Source organism: Prinia subflava, chromosome 11, assembly GCF_021018805.1.
Source record: "Prinia subflava isolate CZ2003 ecotype Zambia chromosome 11, Cam_Psub_1.2, whole genome shotgun sequence".
NCBI classification, from domain to species: Eukaryota; Metazoa; Chordata; class Aves; order Passeriformes; family Cisticolidae; genus Prinia; species Prinia subflava.
The window spans coordinates 8,567,488-8,595,194 of record NC_086257.1 but is presented as its reverse complement, the minus strand read 5'-3'; the positions used below and the strand labels follow the sequence as shown (position 1 = coordinate 8,595,194).

Below are 27,707 nucleotides of genomic sequence, written 5' to 3'. Positions count from 1 at the left end.
AAACTTCCACATTTTTAAAAGCCCTTTTTATTCCACACGCCTTACAGATGTAGTAAAAATTTATCATTATTTTTAAAAGAGTATAATCAAATCTAAATTACATCAATCTTTTGTTTACATTAGAAATCTAAGTAATTTGTATTCTGAAAAATTAGATTTTGCAAGCAAAAGAGAGATTAAACATTTCTTTCACAGATTTTTTTTTCTTTTTTTTTTTGAAGATCAAAAAGCAGTTGCATATTTCAATAGCTTCCAGAGCAGCGACGGTCGTGTTGCTTTTTCTGTGCGTTCCTTCCTCGTCCCAGCCTCAGGAATTTAAATGTCAGGCTACGATTCTGTCCACAAATGTAGACAGAATTTTTTTCAGATGAGACACAGAATCAGAAGGAAAACAGGCAGCGAACAAAGGCACTGGAGCAGCAGCACCTTCCTCAGCGCAGGACACGAGCACGCCCAGGCCGGGCAGAGCCGGCGCTTGTTCCGCAGAGCCCGGGCAGGGCCCAGCGCCTCAGCTCCGGGCTGGGGAGAGGGAGGGCGAGCCCATCTCCTCCGCTGTGCCCGCTCCTCCCCCGGCCTCCCCTTCCCGCTCGGGGAGCGGGGGAAACAGCGGCTGAGGGCTCAAACAGCGTCTGAGGGCTCAAACAGCGTCTGAGGGCTCAAACAGCGGCTGAGGGCTCAAACAGCGGCTGAGGGCTCAAACAGCGGCTGAGGGCTCAAACAGCGGCTGAAACAAGCGCTCTGAGGCCACGCATTAGGGCACTACTTCGGCCCCCCGCGCTGGCCTGAGCGACCAGGTGCCCACACCGTGGCGGGCAGGGACGCAAGTCCAGGAACACCGCACCCTCTGCGGGCCCCGCAGCCGAGGACCGGCCGCTCTCAGACCGGCCCGAGTCCGGCCCGGCCCCCAGCCCGGCCCCCAGCCCTGCCCTCAGCCCTGCCCTCAGCGGGGCCGCGGCGCCACCGCGCCACCTGGCGGCCACCGGGCTCCCTGCGCCCTCCCCGCGCATCTCTGTCCGTGCGCCCCGCGCACAACCCAGCGTTCCCTAAGTTTTTGAAACTTTAAAAGTCAGCGCTGTGTCACTTACCAGCAGCACACTGAAATGAGAAATAGCATCATTTTTAGCAATAAATCAGTCATCTGGATTCTGATCTAACGTGCATTTCAGTGCGTTCTCAAGGACATACATATCCATATTATTACGTTTAAGACTTAGTCCTAAACTATTCTCCTTGGAAAACACTGTAATTCACTGTAATTCTTTAGAGGACAGTCTCTGTTCTGTAAATAGGGAGAATGCCAGATTTCCAGGGAACACACCTATTCCCTAGGATTAAATACTGCTTGCTGATTGCAGAAGGGAAAGGTGAGCCCACTGTTGATTCATGTTAGCCAAGAAAAGCTCACAAGGTGACAGGCTCTTGGACTGTTCATTCCATTTCATCATAGCCATCATTTCAAAAGCAATGGGGCTCCATTTGTGCCAGTGGGAAATTTAAATGAAAACAAACCGGACAAACAGGTGTCAGCTGACCAACAGGTTTAGTTGTAACTACTGTCCAAGATGGAAAAGGATCCAGGCCAGATGTCCACCAAATTGGGCAACAAGTATTTCTTGGTCCCAGAATGCTTGAAGGGAGTCTCTTTCTCTTTGCACTGGAAAAGGCTTTCCCCAAGCTTGTGCTATTTGTGAAACTTAATGTTAGAGTACGAAAAGCAACAGTAAAGGATATGGTTCCTCACCTATGGTTCTTGGTTACTTTTTAAAATGGATCTATTTCTCAGCATATGACTGCATTAAGCAAATCTATTTCCTATTCTTTTTTCCTCTTCTCATCCTTTTCTGCAGCTCTATTCTGTCTATTACATTGGGAAAATACAAGGGAATTCTGTGATCTGCACTGTAGGCACTGCTCAGGCAGTTCAGCTGACAGGAAATTGATACCAACCTTAAGAAACCTCAGCTGAAAGACCATCTACATTCCTCAGGCCACCCAAATGCCTTCAGAATCCACTACCTGGCTGAGGAGGTAACATCACTTACCTGTCACAAGCAATGTAGATGAGTGTTGCTGCAGCACCTTGGGAAGCATGAATGTCCAGTTCCTCTCCATTCCTTGTTTTTAGCCATTTCTTGCTTTACAGGTATAACTTGCTTTTTTTTTTTTTGTATTTCAGCAAAAGCAGGATGTGATGTTGATCCATTGATGAACCATGACGCACCTCCAATTTACACATGTGCACACACAAAATGGGGCTTCCTCAAAACAATCCAAGGCCACTTCTAACCCATTTTTCCTCTTTATACTCTTCTGAGATGCAAGGTGGCATCATTCCATAAAAAAAGTATTAAGCTAGTAACAAAATACAATTAGCCTTTGCCAGTCCTTAGAAATAATACTTGCCACTACAGCTGTTAGTGCTGCATTAAGCTGCTGTACTTTAAAAAAAACCCAATCAAATCCCATTAAATACATCACTGTTGTCAGGGGGGCGGTTTGCCTCTTCCCAACAGACAAATGTAACCCATTTTTTACTCCAAGGAGCTGTTTAGCTCCCCAGTTCCTACAGTGAAGCAGAGCCTCAGCAGGGTTTGTTCTCTCTAGGGTAGTATTACTAAGATTTGGACTCCTTCATGCAACTTTCACTTAAAATCCAAACCTTTCTTCAAACTGAAGTTGAATTGAACTCCAAAACCTCCTCAATTTGACCAGCTCCTCAGAAGATTGCCCACCCTCCCATGCTCCAGCATCCCTGCTGTGCCCCCCTTTGGCACTGACTGAGGGTTGCTGCAGCCCAGCCCTTCCCTGCTGGGGGTCACTTCTTCCTCAGACCCTTTGGAACCCCATCAGGAACCTGCCTGCAGGTTCTCCTCAGGAAAGTACAGCAAGCAATGCATCCATATTTCTAAGTGTGCTATGAGCACAGCCTGACAGCCAGGCTAGTGTGACCCCTCGAGTTCAGGCAGGATCCTCACCCAACAGCAGCGAATTCCAGCATCTGAATTCCAGTCAGCACAAGCCCACTTTGGTACAAACCTTTATTATCTCACACCTCCTTGCCACAGCTATCATTGAAACAACTGACATTCATATTTTACAGGTACCATAAAAAGTAACAAAGTGTAAACTATGCTGTGTAGTTCACAAGGTAAAAATCCTCGAGGATTCACTTTCTGTCAGCAGAATTTGGCACAGAGGCGTTCACACACGAGGGAACAGGCAGGTACTTCATCCTGAGCGTGTCAGGGAGGCAGTGTTTGCATGGTTTAGAGGCAGAGCTTCTCCTGCTGATGGATGGCTGGCTTCCCTGGGATTACCTGTGGCACTAAAAGGCACAAATAGAAACACCCCACGAAGCGGGCCCCAGGCAGTGTGGCATCCCACCAGCAATCTGAGTGCTGCCCAGCTCTTCCAGTGGCAGCTGGGGCAGGGTGTGTCACCATTCCCACCAGCTCCTTGCTTTGCTTTGTCCAGCATGAACTGCAGCTGGACACTCCAACAAACGTGGGCAGCTTCCTCGTGCCTGCAGCCGGGCTGGGATTGGTGCCAAAACGGCTCTCTGGCTGCCAGGGCTCTGGCCTTTGGGCTCAGCATTGCAGGCTGCTTTACAGATCCACACACTAACACAGAGGTAAATATTTCCATGTCTATCACGTTTAGAGACAGAAGTTCTATTTTAAAATAGTCCTGGGTACACCAGACAATTGGTTAATAAAAGATCGTTTGGGAGGACCATCATAAGCAACGTGCAGTGGTAGCTGAGCAACAACAAATACTGGAGTTGTTTGGAGATTTTGTTGGTTTGATAATTTTTTGTTAGGTTTTTTAGATTTTGGGGTTTCTTTTACCATCTCCATTGTTACAAAGCAATGACAGCATTGGTAGCCATAGCAACACAATCTTTACTCGTTCTACCTGAGTCAATTATGGATAGTACAGGGAGCCCACAGATAATTTCCTCATGGAATTCAGAGGAAAGCCTGTTTATAGGGTACCCTTTGGACCAGATATTGTCCCAAAAATCAGTATCCATATACTCCCTAGTAATTTTGATTAATTTAATCAACAAAAAAAATTGTTGCTTTCCATCCCCAACCCAATGGTAATATTTTTAAATTTACAGCCTGATCTTCTATATCATTAAAGTAATGGAAAAAGAACAGACTGAGAATGAGAGGAAATACCTCATTAGAGCAGATGATCTAGTAGAGAACAGTCTGACATAGACTCCAAATTCTTCTTCCATGAATAATCCTCACTACTCATCAGGGCAGGCAATAAAGAGTCAAATCCAAAGGAAATTTCATATAGCTGACTAAGAAAAAGCAACTGCTCAGGGATCATCACTTTGTTCAATTCTCAGGACCCTGAGACCTCTTCCCAGGTAACAAACCTGCCATGTCTGACCTCCCTAGAAACATGCCCTTTCCAGAGCTGAAACAGTCCTGATCTTAAGCTGGTGTCAAACATGCACAGCCACAGTGCTTGCTCTTCTCAAACCCTGCACCTAAACCCCATTTTTGCTGAATGATAGATAAGCCACCACTCAGTATTTTCCATGAACAGAGACCAGAGATGTCAACTCAGGGAAAGGTGGGCAGAAAGAGAGGAAGCAAGATGCCTACACCACAGTGATAATCAGTGATCAGCAAAGGTGTGGGAAGGGAGGCCAAGCACACACAGCTCAGGTGTGAGCCAAGAAAGCTCAGGTGGAGGGGAATTGTGGGCACATTGACAACAGTCTGTCAGGGAAGAGGAGCTTCTTCAGGCACTGCAAACTCCAGCCCTGGTTCCCAGAAAGAGTGTGGCATTGTAGAGAAAATGAGAGCACGACTGAGTGTTGGCTCGGTGTTGTTTACATCCAGATGACAAACAGGCACTAGAAGGAAGAGCCCTCTTAAGCAAACCAGCTTGTTGCTGGAGGGTTTTTTGGAGCACACACATCTGCTCTGTCTGGCAAAAACTTGTTTGTCTTTGGGGCGTTGGTTCAGTCGGAGTTCACTCCATTTCCACTCTTTTCTTTAAACACCTTCAAATTGCTAAGATATTTGCTTTCCAGAGTTCTATATTTGCTTTCCAGAGTTCTATCTTGTTCTCAAAGAACTGCTGTGTTTCTTCCAAGAGCCTCCAGCCCGTCGAATACACAACGTGTACAGTGCTGCTATTCCTGGAGCACCTCAGTGCTCAACTGAGCCAATTGCAGATGCCCAGGCTGCCTGACAAGCCCATGCATGACTTGTCAGAGCACCTAACTCAGGTAATATTCAGGCACTAAAACTGCTTAAAGCAGAGCAAACTCTTCACTAACATCAGATCTGCAAAGTCTGCAGGCAGACAGAAGGGATGTACAAATACAAGAATTTATCTCATAAAAATTCAGTAATATATTACAATTCTTTCCATACACAATAATCTCCAAGACCTAGGCATTTTCACTGAAAAAGAGTTTGGTTAAGATGTTTTCTTTTCTTTTCTGATGTGGATATCCACACTTAGGATAAACCTTTTCTCAAAGTCAGGCACCTGGTTTACATACAATTTATCTTCTTAACCTGCTGCATCCTAGAGCTATGCTCACACTGCCTTGGCACTGCAGCTGTGTCACCCTGCAGCACCAGCTTGACACACACTTCCCCACATCTGTCAGTGGGGAAAAAAAGGCATTATCATGTACACTTTCCTTGGTGAAATTTCAAAACTGACAGAACAAATTGGGCTGCATTTCCTTCTGTGCAAGTGCTTGACATAGGATCATTTTAATTTGCACAGGATGAAGAGTTCACATGATTCCCTCACTTGTCCTGTCCTGTGCCTGCCATCTCTTCTGTGGCTGAAACCGCCAAAGCTGCTTCATCTTCCAAACTTATGATCCAAAGCACAGATTGTCCAGAAAAGTCACATCATTCAGTGCTTCCCACCACCCAGCACACACATGCACACAAAAATCTCAACACACTGTTCTCCAAAGAGAAGGTTTGCTCTGCTCCATGACTTGGACAAACCATTTTTGCAAATATCCTATTCAGGGCTGAAGGCTCCTATTTATTCTTGAATTCTCATGTGAGTGGTTCACAGTAGCCATCTGCTGAAAATATATACCTTCATTCCTGTGGAAGAGCAGCAGGGGTTTCTGGTGTTCACAGAACAACCTGATGTCATGTTTGATACATGCTGGTAAATCTCTCAACCTCTAATCAGACTTCTTGGGTTTATACTTCTGCCACTGATCTCATGCTGGGGCAATTTCCTATGCTCAAGCTGTAGGTACCATGGTGGTAAGAACATCTGCTTGGAGTCTCTCACTTGCATTTTTGGCACACATGAACCTAAAAGGACAACTGAAAACAGCATGGGCTTCGAGGCTTACATCCCAATGATCCCTTTCCCCACCGCCCCAGAATAAGATAAAAATCAATAAATCAACTAATAATCCCTTCTTAAGAGTATTCCTTACATAAGGATAATTACAGATTACTAAATATGGATTGCAAGAAAGACAGCTTTCAGCAGACACTGTTTCTTTGCATGAGATTTGGAATTACAAGTTGTAATTTGCTACTCGAAGATGAGAGATTTATGTGCAGGGATGCCATAATTGCTTTTGTGTTCTTCAAATAATTTCTTTAGTTTCTGTAGATACAATGCATGTAGCTGATCAATCTCTTCAGTGGTGGGGTTCAAGTTCTGTTTTACAGGGATGGGGCTTCCCACTGTAAATCAAACACAACAGCATTAGTGTCATTGACATCTCTTTTTAAGCAGAATTGCTGTCCCTTCTGCAAGAGCTCCAGCACAGCTCCCAGCCAGATGGCAGAATTACAGCATAATCTTCTTATCCTGAGGCCTCATCCTGCCTTTCACAAGCCTGAGTCCTGGGTCTCTCTATTTTTCACTTCCTTTTGCTCAAGTTCAGGTTAAATGAATTAAACCCCACCCCAACATTTCAGTTTGGCAGCAAAAGTGTGAATTGGAAGAGTGATAAACTAACTTGAAGGAGGAGTTTACATTTTAAGATACAATCCTATGTGTTATGTGCTATCTACAAATTCAACACAATATTTTTAAAAATGTACCTTCTCTCTGTCTTCTGTTGTGATCTGAACAGCAAAACCAATTAGTGTGAGGGACTGGTTTAAGAGGACAGCGGTGCCCTCAACCACACATGAATGGGACTGAAGGAAATATTTATCTTCCAATTTATCCAAAATGGATATCACTGCACACAAAATGTTGTTGGTGACCTCAGCCTAGGGAGAGGTAGCAAGTAAATCCCCTAAACCCTGGAAGGGTCTCTGAACCATCCATTGCCCACAAATGTCAATAGAACCAAGATGTTCTCCAGACACCGTGCAAAAGCCTGCTACCCGCAGGTGACTCCATGGGAATCCAGAGGGCAGCCTTCTCTTCCACAAAAACCTATGGCTAAAGTGTGCATTGCTCAGAGAAGCTTCCCATGATCTCAGTCTTTCCTGTGTTGTTCAATCACCAGATTTTGACAGCTGTTCTTGCACTGGAAGCACCAAGACCTTAACAGACCTGACTGGGATTACAGAGGAAGTCTAGAAAAACAGAGAGCTAAAAGCACCTTCAGGACTTTTTCAAAGGCACCTGAAAGTTCCTTTTAACAGATGTTGCCACTTCAGATTGGAGGGTGATGACTAAAGGGAAGCCTAGCCAGAACCACAAAGAGCTGAGCCTGCATTTTCCTGCTGCAGCTGCCACCAGCTCTCAGGCCCTGTGTGGTGCTGAAACTCAGATTTCTCGTGGCTGGGGTGGGAACCCAGCCCTGGATTGAGCAATACCTTAGAGGGGTGTGAAATCAATATGCATACAATACAGTATTTCCAGAGGCAGGGCTGGAAACAGGAAACAGCCCCCCAGCCCCTCTGCAACAGTCTCATCTCCCAAGAATGAAGATTTCTTGTGAGATTGAAAACTACACTCATCTCTCTAATATTATGTGCAGCTTTAAGGAACTTGCTTAATTTGATATTTTAGAGTTGTTTCTATTTCTCAAAAGCAGTAATAAAAATAAAGTAAAGGAAAACCAAAAGTACTTCACTCATTAAGCCCCAAATACTCAAATTTCACAGATCTTGGCTTAGCTGAATGGTTCTTGGATCCATGGCTTCTGAAGCAGGACTGAATTCACCCATACCTGGGCACACTGGCAGCACAGCTCATCACCTCAGGTGAGCTCACTGTGCCTCTGAAGCTCTCAGGAGCTGAGCCAAAGCTTTCAAAGCCATGTTGAGCCACACCAAGAACACCCCACACACACTTTCAAGGACACAAGGACATTGTGATAGTTCTCAAACATGGGGAAAGAGACACATGTACCTCATGAGATCTTACAAGTTCTGTTGCAAGACTCTGGTCTTGCTGATTTGTAGCACACCTGTGCTTTTGTCATGGTGAAGAAATGCCTCAATGAATAAGACATTTTAGGCTTCAGAACAGTTGTGGTATCATCAGGCCCCTCCTCAAAAAAATTGCAGATTATAGATCTCATCAAATACATCTCATTCCAAAACTTTGGTAACTTTTTACCTTTAAAATAAGTGACACTTTTAGCCTGCCTGTGTACAATGTGGGCTTTAAAAACTAAATATTTTCAAAATATTCAACTGCATGAACTGACAAAACACAGATCTGCTCAAAATTTAACATAAAAAGAGCTATGTTTTTGTCTTAAACATTTTTATATTTTTCTTACTATAATCAAGTCAACCCCATATAAAAGGAGGGCCACCTTCAAAGTCCCTCGTGGAACACCAGCAAAGCTCAATTTGCTTTAGTTCACTCATGTCAGAATCTGGCTAAAAATGATTTATCAAAAAATTTACAGACAGAGAGCTATTGCCTTTGCATGAGATCCAGCATCACATATTTTGTAAAGGTGTGGTTGTCATTATCACTAGTAAAACCATTAAAAATATGTTCAGTTCCACACTCCAGTGACAGTAGATGAGCAGTAACGAAAGCTTTTGGGGAAAAACACTCTCCCAAACTGCCTGTTGACATGGCATGCACACTCACAATTAAGCATGACAAGATCTTTCCAAGGGAAAAAAACAAGAGGCAAGGAAACACCTCCAGACCTGCAAAGCCATCTAAGTGGCATCCTGCCCAAGGGCTGTGGCTGTGTCCTCTCCCTTTCCTCCTGCATCTCTCCCTCTGTCCTGATGAGCACCAGGTCAGGACCACGCAAGCTCCTTGCTCCAGAGCTCTGCTGGGGTGGCTGTGCATCAGCTGGAACATCCAGCTGCTACTTCTCTGCAGAGCTAAGAAATTAGGGTTCTGGGCTTCTCATGAAACAACTCCAGCATCCACAGCAACAGCTGCAGAGCTGTGGCAGCCCTCTCGTAAAAACTGGACAACTCTTGGATTCCTTTATGGATTGCCAAGGATAGAAGCCTATGGATAACTGAGAAAGAAGAGCAAGATTTGGCCTGGGACAGAAAGGGGAAAGGGAGAAAAGAACTGCCCCCTTTAACTGGGAAGGACAGTAACCCTCACATACTTGTTTTAGATGCCCAGTAATCAATTCTGTTAGAACAGATTTATAAATTTACAGATATTAACAGCATACTGATGAATTTCTAAACATTTGCAAACACATTGGAAAAGGTGCAAGGAACTTACCAACAGTATGAATAGGTTGCCTGTAAGGTATTAAACCAAAACTGTATTGGAATACTCCTCTAGCATGAAAGAGTGGTAAAGCAAAGCCCATTATCTTTTGCAACTTCTCCTGTACATTCCTGAGCCATGAACCTTTGGGGTTTGCAACTTGCTTGAATAGTTCATTTTCACCAAAGGAAAACACTGGGACCAGATGAGCCCTGGAAAACAAAGAGGACACTGAGAATTCCTCATCAGCCTGCACTTGCAGTTCACAGCAGCAGCATAGAAACAGTTTCACAATAACCAGCACAGAGAGTTTCAGCAGCTTTGGATTTCATCAGCAACAGGCATTCAACTCTACTCATGTGCAGCAGCTTTTTGGATGCCTTGGCTGGTTGGTGTTTTTAAAAAAAATAATTGGCACACAACTAGCAACTTGCTTTTGGCAGTATTTAGTTGGTTGGTACCTATTGCAATTTGTGACTGTTGGGAATTATGAAAATGAGCAATTGCGTCTATCATAAGTATGTCTTTATCCACCACTATTTCAGCAAGTCCACCCTTGTTCCACTACATTTTTTCCCTTGGCAAGCAAAGAAGCCTCCCTGCTAACCTTATAATGCTCCCAGCTGGGTGGCATCAAAACCAGACCTTGGCTTTCCCTTGTTTGACCGGAGTAATGCGTGCCCTTGATTTCAGCACAAAAACCATGATAAAAACCAGACACCCTCACAAACATTAGTGCAATGCCAAATTCCTCCTCTGCTGTCCAATTCCCAGTGAAATCCTGCTTCCTCTGGACTTCTTCGAAAACAGTAGCCTCAATCCATTATTACAAGAGGTCACATCTTACCCACAGAAATTACATGAACCCACTTTGGCTCTTGCACAGCCTAATGAATTCTCATTCAGTTCATGAATTGGCCTGGGAGGAAAGGCACTGACTAGCTCCAGGACAAACTGCTTGAGTGGATAGAATCAGTGCAGTTTTCTCCAGCAGGTAAACCCACCACTGTATTTAAAACCCTGGCTGCAGTATAGTTTTTGATGGATGCTTAGTTTCATTAACTATTCAACAGAGTTGAGAGAAAAAAAGTGCAGGGTAATCTTAAGCAGTCTCAGAAGGATTCAGGCATGTTTTATTTTCTTTACTTAAATCTTGGTTTCTGTATCTTAGCTCTATTCTGTCCCCACTACCTTTGAGAAAAACCTTAGTGTGAAATAGCAGTATTGCTAGAACACTGTCAGAATGAATTCTGTAGAGCTGTGGATGCACTGAGGACAGAGCTGGCTGGGAAGCACTGTGAATAGCCAAAATCCACCTGTACAGTAAAAAACAACTGCTTCAACAGCCTCTTTAGCCTGAGAACTCACATAGACTATCATTCCTGCATACTATTCTGACTAGTGTCTGCTCAAAGTTTCGTTCTCCAGTGGATTTTTCACCTTTCCACCTGTAAAAGAAATATCATAAAGCCTGGTGCTTACTGTGGCTGTGTAAGCACTCCACTTTTTACTACAACACTAAGACAAACAGGAACATCTTGTGGTGCAATAGCTGTGGTGCCCTGACACTGTGGGATTTGTTTTAATCTAGTGAAGGCTTTTGCAAGATGCTATGTAGGAGGCTGAGACAGAGAAATAAGTAACTTATGATTGTGAAATTAAAGATAAGTTATCTGATTCATCATTTGTTTTGTGTCTTTAGGATTTCTTCATTTCATATCAGATATTTGTACTGCCTTGGACCAAAATGTCTTATGCAGAAGTGCAGAGGACTTTTGCTGACATATTCAGGCCACATTTGACAAGCTTCTAGCTGAGGAGCACAGCTTCTCTGTGCTGGCAGACAGGAGCCAGGGCCAGAGAGCACAACCCTCTGCATTGCTCCTTCCTGTGTTGGTGTTTGCTGCTGCAGACCATGAGCACCAGGAATGTGTGCAGGCACTGGTGGGTCTTCTCATCTGCATCCCACAAGCCTCCCTTGCCCTGTCATTCCCACTCGAGTTGGCAGTTTCCTTCCCATTTTGGTTAATTGTTAAAAACAAGACACCAAAAGCAGAAGCGATTACGGGATGCTGAATTTTTGGGCAGGAGCTCTGTTGGACTGGCACTGTCCCACAGCCCTGCTGGACAGGGGAGAAGTCAGAATCCCTAGGCTTCACACAGAAGCAGCTTCTTGAGCTGGTGTTTGTAGGAATGACTTGGAGCCTGTTGGTCACAGTGACTGTGTGAGCAGTAGCCCTCAGCCACTCAGCATTTAGGAACTGCCACCCAGAGGGGCTCTGACCCTTTTAGGAAAGCAAGGACCATCACTGGAGCCTAAGTAAGTGAAGGGGTAAAGGGGCCATTCCTGTTTTGTAAGTGTCCTGCTCTTGCTGTTATGTTTTGGAGATACTTTTGAAATCAAGGTTATGAGAGGCACAGGTGTATCTCATTTCTCAATACAAATCAATTTAGATGAGAGATAACCACCACCAGCCTTTGCGATATGACAGACCAGACATTTACCAACATACTCAGAGAAAAAAAGTACATAAATATTGTTCTAATCTTTATGGTTAAAACAAATAAAAGCTAGTGAGTGTTGAGGATCCCACTGAATTAATCAACAGTGAGCAAAAATTGAGTGAAGATTCATTTAGGCAGTAAACTCCTAATTCAAATACACAAGAATTTTTTCTGCATACAAATTAGACTAAAATGTTACATTCTATGAGCAAACAAATTCATTATGACAATGCTAGTGATATGTATAAGAAACACCCTTGGAATTTCGGCACAGAACAGTTTCTAGATCAGTTTCTAGATTTTTTGCACTCTGTGTAAAAGCAGAGAGCTCCTCTTCTCAGAGACCACCTTTTCTCCAGTTAAGAGCCTAAAAAGCTCTTATAGATTTCTCAAGACTAGTATTTTTTTCCCATTGCTTCACATGTCAATGTATAATCCTGGGCTTATACACTGTTCAGAAAGTGTGCCCAGAACAAATCATTGGTTTCAAGATTTCTAATATACAACCCATCTAGACCAGTCCAGAACAAACACAACAGCTTATACTGTGTAAACCACTCAAAAGTTATTGATATCATCTCTGTTTAATTACACACTGATGGCTGCTTGATAGTAAAAAGTTATTTAGTGTTTCTTGAGATTTACACCAAAAATTCTCAGAAATTTATTTTTTGCAAATGGTAATCTTCAAAAGAAAGTCTTTAGAATAATAGTGAAAACAAATCTTCCTAGACCATAATTTTCAGTGATTTAATGAAACAGGGCCTGTCTATTCAATTTATTTGTTTGATAAGAAAATTCTACCTTTAAGTATCTTCAATTTACAGAACAGAAAGCAGAATGTTTGCCCTACTCAGCAAAACCAGCCAAGATTTACTAATATTGTTTCATCATTCTTTCTCTTTACTAGTGCAAGAAACAACTGAAATAAAACACGATATGCTAATAACACCTACTGTGACAAATTATGAAAGTCAAAGGGAGTTTTCAACACTCCCAGATTGGATCTATGTGGACAGACTGGCTCCTGTGCCAGATATCTGCACATTCTTAGACACTTCAATTCTTTCAAATTCTCTAATTTTATATAATGTGAACTATATTTAAAAATCAATCTGCATTCAAAGCATGCTTCATGGAAGACCTACCCATGTTTCAGAGCCATTTTAATAAATCCCTTCCTCTTGAGGATGTTCAAGGTCAGACTTCCAGGATGTGCATTCAGAGATTCCTCTGCTCCTCCAATCACAATGACCGATGCATGGCCACCTCCTTCATTGTTCAGCACATGTGAGACACTTTCCTTGGATGCAGAAACCATTCCTTCAGGAGGAGACATTTTAAGAGTGACCACTGGATCTTCATGTACAAGTACAGTGGAATCTCAGAATATTTTTAAATATATAAACGATGTTTCAAAATTATAACAGCACAAAACAGATTTCAACGGTTTGGGTTCAACCTCCTCACCCTGCAACAGATTTGGTTTTGGGCATGTGCTTTGATTTCCCACTGATGATTTAAATGCTCTTGCTTACTGCAAGAGTTTTGAGTTCTTCAGGGTGTGCTCTTCTGGCAAGTTAACTCCCCCTCAGAGAGACTGTGCCCAAGAACAGAGGAGGAGAATGGCAGCAGATACTGCAGAGAGGCAGCAGCTAAAGCTGTACAGGGGTGTACATAAGCACAGGCACAGAGGGGTCAGCAGAATGTATAGAGGACTTGTTAGCTCAGACATGGAGACACAGTGCCAAGCAGACCCCTGCATTCTTTTCAAAGCTATAAAGCAGCAGCTCCTTCTAAGGCAATGGGATGACAGCATTAGAAGAAGCAGAAAAGCTCACTTCTACCATTCCTCATAACTGCATCAGCTCATTCTCTAGTAACCAGGCTCAGGCACTCTTCAATATTTAGGCTAAAATAGCAGATTATATGAAGCTTTTCTGGTACTCCTGCTGATTCAGAGGCACACTGCTGTACAAAACTTTATCATCTCCTTAGGTCTTGCTCTGGACTCGATGCTTTGAAAAATCCCTTTTCCAGCACATATGCACCTAATGTTTCAAAGGTTCCTTTTCCTTCTTGTCATAAGTTTTATTTCAAAGGCTTACAGTGGTCCCATTCACCTAGAAGCCATGTTTAATTACACTGTGTTCAATTAATAGAATCTAAGTGACAATTTAGAGATCAAGTCCAGTTTACATTGTTGGTTTTACAGAGCTGGTATCAAAATGTACTTTTGGATATCATGTTCCCTGCTTGGTCTTTTTTTCTAATAGGGACAATACAGTGTGGATTATAAAAATTTTGTAAGAGAGGGAAGATGACTGTGAACTACTTTTGAGAGCTGGCCACCAAGAGGAATAATTTGCAACTGGAGCAAGTCCAGACCTGAGTAAAAAGCTACATCCATTTGCCACGTATACCTTCACAGTCACTGTTACTCTGAAAATGCAGCTGACCTGAGATTCACAAATAATTCAGGGATGCTCATTCATGTCAGCATGCATTTTCCCTGGAAAGGAAAGCAGAAGCTGCTGCCTTTCCCCAGGATAAATGTGTTTCCTGCTGAAGCTGAGCTGTCAGCCTGCACACAGGGCACTGCTGGGGCTCTCACCACAGCCCGGGAGCGCTGCAGCTGCACTGCCAGAGGCAACACTGCACGTTTTAGATACAGCAGAACAAGATTGGGGAATGAAACCCTGTGCTAGGAGCATGGCCTTCAGGACATGGAAGGTTTTGCAAGTGTTTTATGGTTTGACTGGTGACCTGTATTATACCAAAGGTCCCCTCTCATTTATCAGCTGCATACCTGTGAGAACCGAGCTCCAATGCTGGCTATTCTTTAGTGTGCTTTTTACTGCAGTTATTTCTCATTCTGCAGGTAAATATTTGTTCCCATGGGTCAAGATGCCAAAAACATGTAAATCTAACTTTCAGTCAATGATTAAAAGACAGTGTGTAAAATTGCAATGTTCTACCACTGCCAATCCCTCACTTGGCAAGCCTCAAAGAACACCCTCAGAAATTACATTTGCATGGAAAAGCATTTTCTGATATGTTAAAGTATACATAAATTAGTAATTCTGATATTAATCTGGGCAACATCCTAAGCATGTTCCTGTGAATGGAGCAGTGGAACAGCTTATCTGAGATCACAGTGTCTGTGTTGTAGTCATGAATAAAGTTAGATCTTTGTCTCCCAAACATAGTCTTGTGCATCAGAACATGCTTAAATGCTGTAGTTGAGTGAATTTAAGTAAAATAACTCCTGTACCAAACCACTGGGGGGGAGCACTAGTCCTTATTTCATTCTTCTCATTTTCTGTTCCCCTAACTTGACTGCTTGTTATTTTTGTTTATTCCTTTATAACAAATGCTTCTCAGAACAGAGAAAAAACGGTCCCTCTCTTTAGAGTTACATCTCAATTAAAATTAAGCAGATTTGCAACACAGGACTTCAATCAGAAGCAGGTAATTAAGTTCTGTGTATAAAGATATTTGTAACATGTAAGACTAAGCCCTTCAGGTAAGAGATTAGCCTGAATTTGTTTTACAAGGGCTTGATCATGACTAAATAAAATTACAAATTATTATGCCCTTCTTGTCTTGTATATAATAGGTACTCAGGACTGCTGTCTGATAGTTCAAAGGAAAATCAGCGATTTCTTTTCAGAAAGAAAAAACAATTCAATGATATAATTAACAAAACTACTAATAAAACCTTTCAATTTTTTTTGCCACAACAGTTCATCATGAAATAGAGGTTAAATTTAGCACAAACACTGATCCTTCTGAAATGACTTACCATATATAAGTAGAGAAATAGACTCTACATTTGTAACATAAACTAAAATATGGAGCAACAGCTGAGACATTCTGCTTTTACCTACCAGCACTCATTATGTATTCTCTGAAGAAGGGACAGCCAAACCAGATGGGCATGATATGAAGATATGGAGTAAGCCCAGGAAATAAATTTTTGAAAGGAGGATCGGTGCAAAAGTTTCCGAAGGCTCCAGCTACCAGGACCCCATGAGGGTGAAAGCCAAGTAAGTAGTTGTGATTTGGGTTCAGTTCTGAAGTTTTTATAAGCTGAAAAATAGAGTCATGGTGGGCATTATAATATTTACCTAAAAAACAAGAGCTATGGACATTGCACATTGACAAGACATAGAAGTAACGACAATGAATTTCCCTCTGAGCACTTAAAACTACTGTCCTGCTTTACAGACAAACAAAGCTGAAATAGATGTGTCAGGATATCATGTCTAGTATTTACTGTGCTGAAGTGCTATCTTGTCACCCAACAGTCCAACTAGAAAACCAGGCCCTGTCCCCTTTTGTCACTAAATCTCAGATTTCCCATGTTTTAAAAAGTTCACCCTGGAGTGAGTATTAGAATTTCAGCAAAGATGAGTCTTAGATCTTTGCCCATGCTTATGGCTATTCAAGCTGTTTGTGAGAAACCTTTTACTCACGTGGATGGGAAAGTATTCCCTGAAGTACTTCCAGAGAGTCCAGCCTCTGACCCAGTGGGACCTTCTGCCCCCAGTACATGGCGTTTCCCAGTCCAGGTAGAGCCACAGCAGGTACAGAACAGCAAGGAACCAGAAGTTGCCCAGGATCAGGATCACGAAGAATCCACAGCAAAACTCTGCTACACGAGACAAAAAGTGAAAGCATAGCAAGCATTAATCACATCTGTGTCCTTTCAAGACACTGAATGCCCAGCTCTGATATGTTTTTACAGATTTACCCAAAATGTGCACAAATTGAACTCGGCTTATTCCACACTGTGTTGTTCCAGTGAGGGTAAAACATCACAAGGGTGTATCACCTCAGTCTAATTTTTCTCTCCCTACTGCACAACTGGATGTTTGGTAGAGAGCATCTGGTTTACCTAAGGCAAAATAAAAGGAGACAGCAAGAGCTAACAAGGATGAAATGCTTCAGGGAACGAGGAGAAAGGAAAGCTGGGGAAGGAAAGAAGTGAAATGGAGCCATGGAAACATCTCTTTTCTAATTACAGGGATGTTGGGCAATCATTTTCTATTCTCTTTCTCAGCTTCTCTATAACATGGGGGTGATAGTTCTACTCCCAGCCAAAGGTGCCACACTGGCCAAGAAGATAAACTAGATAAGAGCAAAACATGAAGAGGTTTCCACTTCAGCCACCAAATGTGTCAGTCAAAGGGGAAGTTCAGTGCTGCCATGGGAACACAACAGCAGGTTAAGTCCTGATACTTTCAAACCCAATTAAGAGAGAATTGTAACTTCCTACTGCAATAGTGATACATAAGGATTGTATTATGCACAATTCAAAGAGCAAGAAAAAGTTGTTGGGTTAAATATAATGTGTTACTTGGGGCTCAACCTTGAAATAATTACTCAGGGAAATCCTATGGAAATTTTATCTTTGTAGAACTTGCAGAATTTTAGTCTTGCAGGGTGTTGAGCAGCCCTGGTGTGAGATGTCTGAGGAGTAGGAGCTGCTGCTCTCTGCCCTGTGATACCCCTGCAGCAGCCTCCTTGCTCTGCCACCTCCTGAACAAACCCCACCAGGCTCATGGATCAGATGCTGAAGTCCAGGTTGCAAAGGAGCCAGGGCTTTAGCATCATAAATTGCTAAATAGCAATTTATTGCATTATAATAGCATCATCAATGGCAAGCAAAACAGGACCTAGCTCTCACTGGAAGACTCAATGGGCAGAGTTGCAGGAAGCCAGCATTTTTCAGAGCTGTTTTACAATACAGAAGCAGTACTTTATGTCTCACAACTGACTGGCTTCCATGAGGGCAATATCCTGTGAAGTCCTAGAAGTTACACCAGTGAAGCATACTGAGCTAAATACACCACTAAACAGAGCAGATCTTAAAAGAAGTAACAGAAGTACTTCAGGCAATAATTTGGCTCACACAATGTAAAATAGCACCAGAACTGAAAATTTTAGAATAAGCAGATGAACCAAGAGTAAAACCCACTCATCCTAGTTCAGATCACCTTCATTCAGGGGAGGTATTACTTAGGTGTTGAAAAGTTAACAGATTCCCTAGATTTTGCAGGTTGTGAGCTGAGATCTCAACTTGGTCTACAAGCAGACCTGCATGTCCTACAACCTGAATATTTCCTTTTTCTGAACTTCAACCAACTTATTCCTGTGCCTAGTTTGACTGTGTCTTCAGAATAGAATTGGATATCTTGTCTAGAATGGGATGAACATTCACATTACCAGCAGGAATATGAGCAGAAAAATAAGGAATTGCATTTGCTCTGAAGAAGGGAGAAGGAAATGACCATAAACTAAAGCAGGAGCAGGGTAAAACCTCCCATTTTCAAGGATACTCCATTCTTCAGTACAGAAGCTTACTGCTTCCTCCTCAGGCAAGCACCCCTGGTCTTGCACAGAAAAGCAATTGAGTAAGAGCTCTTTAAAAAAATCCACAGCTGAGGCCCAAAGACCCCCTAAGTCAATGTGAATAACCCACAAGAACTGAAACAAGTTCTAAGGAACATCATTAACGCAGGACAAGTAACGGGTGAAATGTGACACTCAATTTCACAGGGAATCCCACACTAGCATCACTCCAAAACAAGGCACAGAAATCTATTGAGAAAAAGTCATTAATTGTTCCTTGAAGAAGAGATCCTGAAACTATAGAAATTCTAGGAATGCTAATCTGGACAGGATGCCAAGGTTCTTGGTTTAAGTTCAAACAAGTATGAGAACTTTTTTCTAGCTGCCATAAATCAATGAATTTACACAAAAATTAGTAAGTATTTGTATTTCCTACCCTTCCTTTCAGAAGCACTTTCAACTTCACAGAGAATCAATCACATGGCTTTTTTTACGCAGAATCACATGGCTTTTTACCATCAGTTTGTTAAAAAGCTGAAAAGTGCTTTGTAGCCCAGCATCCTTGCTGTGAGAGTTAATTATATCAGCAGTGAGAAGTCCCAGATAGCAGGACTTAATCCTCTGCAGACAAACACATACCAGATCAACAAGCTGCCTTTGCTTTAGCTAGGACACCTTCCTGATTGCATGCAAGGTATGGGGAGATACGTATGCTGTTAGCACTTCCTAAGGGGAGCTCAGCATCTTGTAGGACAAAGATGATTAGTGCATTCCCAATGAGACATGTGAGGCAAATTCCTTTTACCATACCTCCTCATTATTTCAACGAATTAGCAGCCTGCAAGATGATTAGCTCCCCTTAGGATGACTCAAACTCAATGAGCCTATAAACACAAACATGATGTTTTCTCCTTCAGACAAGACAGTGAGTAAATAAACAGCAACCATTTTAACTAAATTCATAAACAAATTCCAGGCAAAAAGTGAATAACTTGAGATTTGTCACTTTACTGCATCATTGTGTCCTTGGATGTAGTTTCAGTGTACATTCTACATGTAATTTTTCAGTTGAATTTGAATTAGAGCTTTGAAAAATATCTCTGTGATGTATTGGATTTTGAGGGTGGGTGAGGGAGAAGGAGGAAATATAGATTAAACGACAAATCATTGCCACAGAACTCTGAACACTGGGTTTGTGAATCAATGTTGATGTGTCACTTCTCCTCCATTTCCCATTTACGACACATGGATACTCATCTTTTGCAACAAACGGATGAAAACCACTCTGTGTGGTGTTAGCTATCAGCACTGGCAGCCCTCCTGCCCAATGATGTTCCTACACCTGATCCTTCAGTCATTAATCAGGCTCAGAGTTTGCAATTGGGGCACCAAATGTATAAAATAGTTAAATACCAGAGATAAGAAGCAGCAAAACAGCACAGGTTACATCTGGAAATCAGAAGTTTCATATGCATTTGGAGTTTCTAAGGCATCAAAAATGTATCATTAATATCTGTTGTGAAAGCCACCAAAGGCAAGATTGTCCCTAGAAGAGAAGGCTCCCATTGAGCTCAGAGCAGTCATGGACAGCATGGGCAGTGCAGGTGTGTGCCTGCTGCCAGGGCTGCTGGTCCCACCCCAGGCAGCACCACAGGCTCTGCAGAGATCCAAAAACCATGCAAACTCCAAAACCCCGGACTGCCCAGCAGCTCAGGACAGCTCTGAACTCTGAGCCAGTTCCTGCCATGTCCCACATACAATTAGCAAAGCTTTCTCTAAACACATTCTGCTGCTCTGTCTTAAATGAGCTGGAGACGTTCAGAGTTCAGCAATTTGAACCTTATCCCACCAAGGACGTGGTAAAACATCTTTATCCCCCTGGCATCCTAGCAAATACACAGGTGGAGAAGTGATTCTTAGTCTTGCCCTTCCCTGGGCTTGTACATGTGTGGGTACATGTGTGTACCAATATACACAGCAAGATGAAAAGCTCATTTCTTACATCTGTGGACACGGGAAAAAAAAAACAAAAAAGAAAAATTACATTGTTCAACAATCATGTTGATATATCTACAACAACAGTGCTTTTCTCATCCTTAATTTTCAGGGCAGCAATGTCTCTGAGCTGGGTTGGGAACAGAACTTTAGAGGGAACACAGAAGAATTGTACTGTGATGTTTTCATCCCTAATGAACGTTTGTTCCTCTCTACTGTCCCTTAAGCTACCACTGATCAGTTGATTTTGGCATTAAAATACATTATTTTCCCCACTTATGGGATACTTTCATGAAGGAAAAAAAAATAATCAGCCTTAATTTCTGAAAATATTCTCTAAATTATTTTTATGTATCATGAAGAAAATGGCCGAAATTCAAATGAAGGAACAACTACAGCAAATGGGTTCCACTATTCCCAACAAAGTAGCACCTGAGACAAAAGGCAACACCTGAAAATAGGCAGCCTGCCAAGGCAGCAGTAAGCAAGTTTGTGCCTCTGCAGAATATTGCTCTGAAGCTTTTACACAGAAAACCACTTTAAAAAAAATGGAGACATAACCTTGATACTGTCCTGTACTGATCCTGTCCTGTTTAAAGCCCACTACCCTGTACAATTCTGTCAAAGTACAGTTTTCCACAGTAACACAGGAACCCTCTGACACTTTTATCCAGGGCAGATAAGGACTCCCCAGCACAGAAAAAGCTGGGAGTTTATTTAAACTGACTGCACTGCAAAAGTGTTGGCATCCCCAGGAATTTGGTAGCCATGTCCAGAGCTGAGGTGGTTGGGCAGCCAGCATTCTTTGGATATGGATCAGTCTCCTGTGAGGGCCTTTGTCAGGTAATTGGTTACAACTGGGAGCCACAAGATATCTGAGCATTCCTGAGAAGGAAGCTGTATCTCAACAGTGCTGTGAGAGCAAACACAAACCCTCAGATGCCAAGCTTTGGAGGCTTGTTTGTGCTGAAATTTGGTTCCAAGTTCCCAGGACCTTCACTGGCAAATACTGATAAACTAGAGATACAGAGCATTACACACAATTGACTTGGAAGTAGAATGGCCTGGATACCATAAATCCCCAAGTTACTAATTGCCAAATTTAGTCTACATATTTCCCATTTCTTTTCTTTCTCCCAAGGCATCCATTGTCCCTTATGTTCACACAGAGGTTGTCAAGCTAGGGTCTCTGGCCTGACACAGCAGAGTCACTTTTTTCTTATTATATCGAGAGATACAAACAAATATACACAGACACATGGTTAAATTCCCTCCCTAAGATGTAGGTAACAGAGGCAGCATTCCTAGAAATACTAGTCAGTAAATATCCTGCTATTTATTCTCTGTGATCACACTTCAGTCCTTGCCCATAGGCCACCAATAAACTTCACGGATAGATGAGTACAGAGTGACAAAAACAAGTAGCAATACCAGCCAGCTTGCTAGGAAAGGCTCATGAAGCTTAGCTGAATTTTCTTAAAGCATCAAAAGAGGTTTTTTTAAAAAAAGACTTTGAGGAAGAACAAAACCGTATTATTAGTTAGATATTAGTTATCCAGCTGTAGCAGATTAATTAAATCTAGATAACAAACCATCATGGCATGTTTCCAGAAAAGGTTAATATTTACTTTAGCACATTGCACTGACACCTTCTTTCTCAACACAGAAATCACTTAGTATTCCAGCAGCAATCTCTTACTCTGTGGCAAATGTTTCATCATTTCTATTCTTTTGGAGAAGCCAGATCCACAACTCAGAACTGTCTCCAGCAAGTTCAATTAACACGCTGCTTCATCCTACATGCACAGAAGTTTAATCACTAGAAAACAGGATGTAGTTTAATATATACCAATATCTTCATCATATTATTTTGTGGCTTTGTGCATATATTAAAGTATACCTTATATTATATACTAATTTTGCATTATTAAGGGTTTTGCCAATAAATGCAGGGGTGCCTGTACAACAGTCACTTCCTACATCCCCAGTGAGGAGACCAGAGACACTGCTGGGCGCCAAAAGAGGCACCATTCTTGCCTACCATCACCTTTTCTCAGAGAAACACCCTGGTATCCCTGCTGGAGGGTTAAACTCTCATTTCCCTCTCTCATTGTCTGGCCCAAAACACCACTGCTCCAAGTTGCTCAGTTTTGCATTTGATTTTGTACCTGCTCAAACTCCACTGTCCATTTTCACATCAGGGGCACAGAAGTTAGCAGGAGCACATAGCTCACCAATTCACCTTCTAGCTTTACTTTCTTCAAAAACTCTGTCATTCGATTTGTGTTCATTAGAGAGAAAGGAAAGCAAAAGACTAAAGCACTGGGAAAGCACCACTTCAAATCTGACTGATTTTTCTTTGTTTTAATGGTTTTGCCTTTAAATGAACCCTTTGATCTATCTCCTGCCTGGGTGCTACTCACCTCCCGATACAAACTGAACCTCACAGACAGATGTGCAGTACTGAGGCACACAGCTCACACCCACCAAGGATAAATGCCCAACTGCTGTGTGCTGTGTGAGAAACAGAAAACCTACATCTGCTCCCAACAGGAGGATATCAGACATACTGGTAAATGCAGCAAAATTAATTTAAAGTTCTTTTAGAAAAATATTTCCAAGCTTAAAAACAAAGATTTCCTGCAAACACCAGGCACATCCATTGCATTAATTCACAGTGACAATTTCTTTAGTGCACATGCACAATGAGCCTATGATACAAAAATGGGAATTATGTAACCTCTTTGCTTTGCCAGTCCAGCAGCACTTACAGGCTTGGAGATTTTATTTCTCCAGGTGACTTTCTGCCTGGGGTTGGGTTGAACAAAGGCACAGAGTGATCAAGAGCAGACAGCACACAGGCAGACATGGTGTGGGTGTTGCATGAGCTTGGAACAGGGACAGACCTGGCTCAGGACTGTCAGCCCCCAGCCAAGCAAACAAATCTCTAATTACAGGCATAAAACTACCATCTGTAAAAATTGTCTCGTTTGGCCTTTTATATAAAGCAGATACTACGACATTGCAAAACTTCATGTATTTGCTGTTTCAGCAGTATAACACTAATAGCTTGACATTATGCTTCAGCCTGAAGCTGTTTTGGATTTATGCTTAACACAGTGAGAGATACCAAGATTTTAGCATTTGTCTGTTTTCTGTTTTAACAGCTTTAGTTTTCTGGACTCAGGACTGATAAGACTTGTCCTTCAAAAGACAGAAGCCAAATTAAAACACTTCTCTCTTTCATGGAACTCATACCCAAACTTTTCTGGTCTGCTGCACTTAGAGAACATAAGATAGAAAACCACATGGCATTTTCAGCCAACACACAGTGGGAATCTGTTAATGGGCATTTCTCTTATCTAATCCAGAAACTCTTGCATACACATCCCAGTATTTCAGAACTTATTTTTGCATCTGGTGTCATGCCCCTGGATAATGAACAGGCAAATCACTGTTAAAATGGAAACTTGTCTTTTCCCTTTGAGGGTGAACTTTGGCAGCTTGCAGCACAGAACAAGGAAGCACAGGAACTTACAGCCAGAATTTTAAAGAGGTTCCTTTTGTACCTAATGAAATTCTGTGCACATCTGTACAGCTTTTTTGAGACAGAGGCATGTTTACTCTGCCTACGCTGCACAGCAGAAGCAACAGATCTGTGCTGCAGATCCAGCCCAAGCTGGTACACTGCATGAAGAAGCAGAAGTTTGTTTGTACCAGGCTGCTGCTGCTATTTTTTCAGTGTTTCTAGACTGATTTGCTCTTTCTACAGTGGGGATGAGATTTAGGCTTCAACAACTATTACATGTCTGTATTTCAGGCCAGCCTGTGAGTCACACAAGAGGGCATTTTCAGCCATCAATTCCACAGTCTCAGAAAACCATGCAGCATTACAACAAAGCAAGCCTGGAGAGCAAGGGCTTTTTACATTTTTCAGCCAGAAGATTAAACCAAGAGTCTCCTATCCAAGTCACATTGTGAATTCTAAGTTGTAATAGGCTCAGATTCCCCGTAGAGCTTGCTCAGTGTGCAAAATCACTTCTTCACACATCACTCCTCAGATCTGAAGCACATCATTGACCAATTCAGCTTTTGCCATTAGGGCACTAATTTTCAGAGTTATCTTACTTCATTTGCCAGTCCTATAGTTTATTTTACTAAGCTATGGCATATTACAACATACCTAGATGGACAACTTTAGCAGCTAAGACAGTACCCCATTTATTCACTGCTCTAAACAGAATCCCTCTATCTATACCATGAATCATTAGTCAGGGCATTATCTGTTCAAGTTTTCACATGCAGATATGTAAGACAAGACAGACAATCATGCTTGGCATAAACTAGTTCCAGTCACACACAAACCCCAAAGAACACCTAAACCTCTAACCTATTTTGTAATGAATTCATGAAGTATTTCACTTGTCCTGAGGCATCCCCTCCCTGATTTGAAAGTGTCACTATTGAATTCACAGCTTACAAACAAACGTCTGTGTTCAGAGAAAAAAAAAAAAAAACTGAAAAATACAGACATAGGGGCAGTCCAGAACATCAGAAACCAGCCCATTTCTCACTGCTTTAAGTGATTTAGGATTCATCCACCTGAATTTTCCTGCAGCTAAGTGAAACTTTTTGGCCAGATCACTGGCTGCCCTATCATTGAAAGCGTCTGCCTACGAAATAACAAGGTCACCTTGGTCAGCTCTAAAGATAAACATCCCCATGGTGCACAAGCAGATAATTATTATTAGAATCAAATTGTTAATCAAGCATTCTTGCAAATCCATTTTTTCATGATCACATGAACTCACTGTACTCAACACAACAAGCCATAAGACCATATCTGAGTTGATTTTCCTTGACATTCCCAGGCAGTGCCAGCTGCAGATGATAACTCCCTACTTTGCCCACTAAAGTACAGAGAGGGGATTTTCTGCATCCTGATCACTTCCAGTACACACAGGAAGATGTGCTTTTCTGCAGCAGTATTGCTACATTAGGGAAAAAAAATTGTTTTCTTCCACTGCCCCTGGACTTCCACTGTTTTATGAGAATGAAATAATGGCTCCTGCCAAGACCAAATTCAATAACAGAAAATTAAAAGTACAGACTATTTACAATGTAGCCACAAACACAAACTGTTTATCATTTAGCTACATATAATTTAGAGGTAACAGAACGGAATAATCTGTGAAGATGCGTCATACCCTCCATACTTCCCCCAAATCTTTCATGTGTGGGCTAACAACCTAAAAAAAATCTGAAAGACATCAGACCACCTCAGGGATAATAAATTCGCAAGACATACATGGAAGATATGTGCACACTCCCTTTCTCCTTGTAAATTCTAGAACATAGATGACCATGAAATGTTCCAGCATTGCCAGAAATTCACAGCTGGCTCTGTACCTCAGAACAGATGATTCAATAACCACTTCCCAATTTATACAATCCACGGTTTTAGTCTCACAGACTTAAGGCTTACCTTACCTTATCAAGTGATTCACTTCATCAAAGTCAACATACCTACCCATGTGAATACAATTTGCTGCTGTGAATAGGTGTTTAGTGATAGGTATCTATTAAGATATTAGGAACATTAATTATAGAGGAACAATCAGTGGAAAAAGAATACCAAGTAGAATTAGCAACTTTCTTTAAGCCAGTAAGGATATTTCCATATATTTACCAGAAGTGTCTGCATTTGAGTCAATTCACTGACAATACCCATTAATTTCTGTTACCTTGTTAAATGAGAATTTTATTGAACTACTGCATATAAAGTTATTCCATGAAATTACGAATGAAAACAGCATTAGTCATGTACCAGACTTTATGTTCATGTTCAATAAAAAGTTGCTGTCAGCATCCTACTGGGCATCTCAATCAAGAGCCACAGACACTAGCTTTTTAGGATCATATTCGAAGAAGAACCCATAGAAAGAACCAGACCCCCCAAAAAGAGGAAAAGCCATCCGAAGCTTTCAGGGACAAAAGAAGTGAGATGCTCCTGCCCGCCCGGGGATCGCGGGGGAGCTGTTCGCCCCCGGCCGCTTCTGCACCCACGTGGAGCCACGGGCTGGCACCGAGCGATGCCCACGGGTAACGCCGGCCACGAAAAAGCCGCTTCTCGCCCTTTCCTCTCTGGGCAGGGGCAGGGAGGAGGAAGGCTGTTACCCAGCAGGAGGAAGGAGAAGATCCACTGCAGCACGGCGACTGTCTGGATCCTCCTCTTTAGCGGGATATTGATGGGGGCAAACTCGACCTTCATGCTGGCGGAGAGCAGCGCGGGGGGCGCGGACCTGCCGGCTCCGGCTCCTGCCGCCGCACCTGCCCGCTGCGCGCCGCTCCGCCGCGGCCCTGGCCGCGCCCCTCCCGCCGCCTGCGCTGCCCACGGCCGCGGGTCCCACAGGCGGGGACGGGGAGGCGGTGCCGCTCGCCCCGGCCGCGGGAAACCTGATCCTGGAGCAGGAGCGGGCAGAGCCAGGAGCGGGCAGAGCCCGGGCGCGGCTGCGGGGGCGGCGGCTGCTGCTACACCCCCTCCTCCCACGGGCGGCCGGCGCGGCTCCCTCAGCCCGGAGCGCCTGCTCACGCTCCGCACCAGCGGCACCGGGCGGAGGCAGCGCGGCTCTGCCGGGGCGAGCCCCGCGCCCGCGGATCCGGGCGCGTCCCACACCCGGCACCGCGCTGCCCCTCGGAGCGGCCGGACAGCCGGCAATCCGCGGCGTGCTTAAGGCTCTTACCATTAAAGAGCTTATGGAACTGACCCAGAACTTAAGAGTTCCTGCCGTGTTTGGCGTCAGGCATTTCGCTTTTAATTAAACTAGCACACGCACAGCCTCCTCCCGCCCGCGGCGCTTCGCCCGAGGCATTCGTGACAGGGACGGTCAAAATTAAACTTCGGAGTGAAAAACCATCCCCTGAAACTTGCACAGCGCTGCCTCAGCTGACCCCCCTCTTTCACGGGGACGGCGGCAGCACCGGGATTCACCAGCCCCCGCGGGGACAGGGACAGCGCTGCGACCTGCGCTCCCCACAGGGGACAGGGACAGCGGCACGACCAGCACTGGCGATCCCACACGGGCTCGCACGCTGGGTCCCGCCCAGCGCCGGCCACAGCGCGGGGCCCGGCGCGGGCTGATGTCACCGCCGTAGCTGCCCGCCGCGCTGCCGGGGCTCGGCGCACCGCCCGCCCGTTCCCAGGCGCAGGACGGGAT

The 27,707-nt window shown here is 43.3% G+C and overlaps 1 protein-coding gene across 2 annotated transcripts; it reads right to left on the bottom strand.

Annotated features, from left to right (window-relative positions):
- Positions 1 to 3,024: 3,024 nt before the first annotated feature.
- MOGAT1 (monoacylglycerol O-acyltransferase 1) lies at positions 3,025 to 27,596 on the bottom strand. 2 transcript variants are annotated; one of them, XM_063408403.1, is made up of 6 exons: positions 26,668 to 26,910; positions 16,617 to 16,795; positions 16,029 to 16,230; positions 13,287 to 13,461; positions 9,646 to 9,845; positions 3,025 to 6,710 (listed from the first exon to the last, which is right to left on the bottom strand). In XM_063408403.1, the coding sequence occupies exons 1-6, from the start codon at positions 26,759 to 26,761 to the stop codon at positions 6,556 to 6,558; spliced, it is 1,005 nt and encodes a 334-aa protein (XP_063264473.1). In that variant the 5' UTR covers positions 26,762 to 26,910; the 3' UTR covers positions 3,025 to 6,555. The 2 variants fall into 2 exon arrangements, with proteins under 2 accessions (XP_063264473.1, XP_063264472.1); XM_063408402.1 differs by lacking the exon at positions 16,029 to 16,230 and having other exon boundaries at positions 26,668 to 27,596.
- Positions 27,597 to 27,707: the final 111 nt, after the last annotated feature.

What these genes read in the sequence shown, in the direction of transcription:
- MOGAT1 (XM_063408402.1), bottom strand. Translation starts at nt 27,236, where the DNA reads ATGGTAAGAGCCTTAAGCACGCCGCGGATTGCCGGCTGTCCGGCCGCT. An exon ending in AAAATGGCTCTGAAACATGG is followed by an intron (nt 9,846 to 13,286) that starts GTAGGTCTTCCA and finishes TTTGTTTTCCAG; the next exon opens with GGCTCATCTGGTCCCAGTGT. An exon ending in GCAACCTATTCATACTGTTG is followed by an intron (nt 6,711 to 9,645) that starts GTAAGTTCCTTG and finishes TTTGATTTACAG; the next exon opens with TGGGAAGCCCCATCCCTGTA.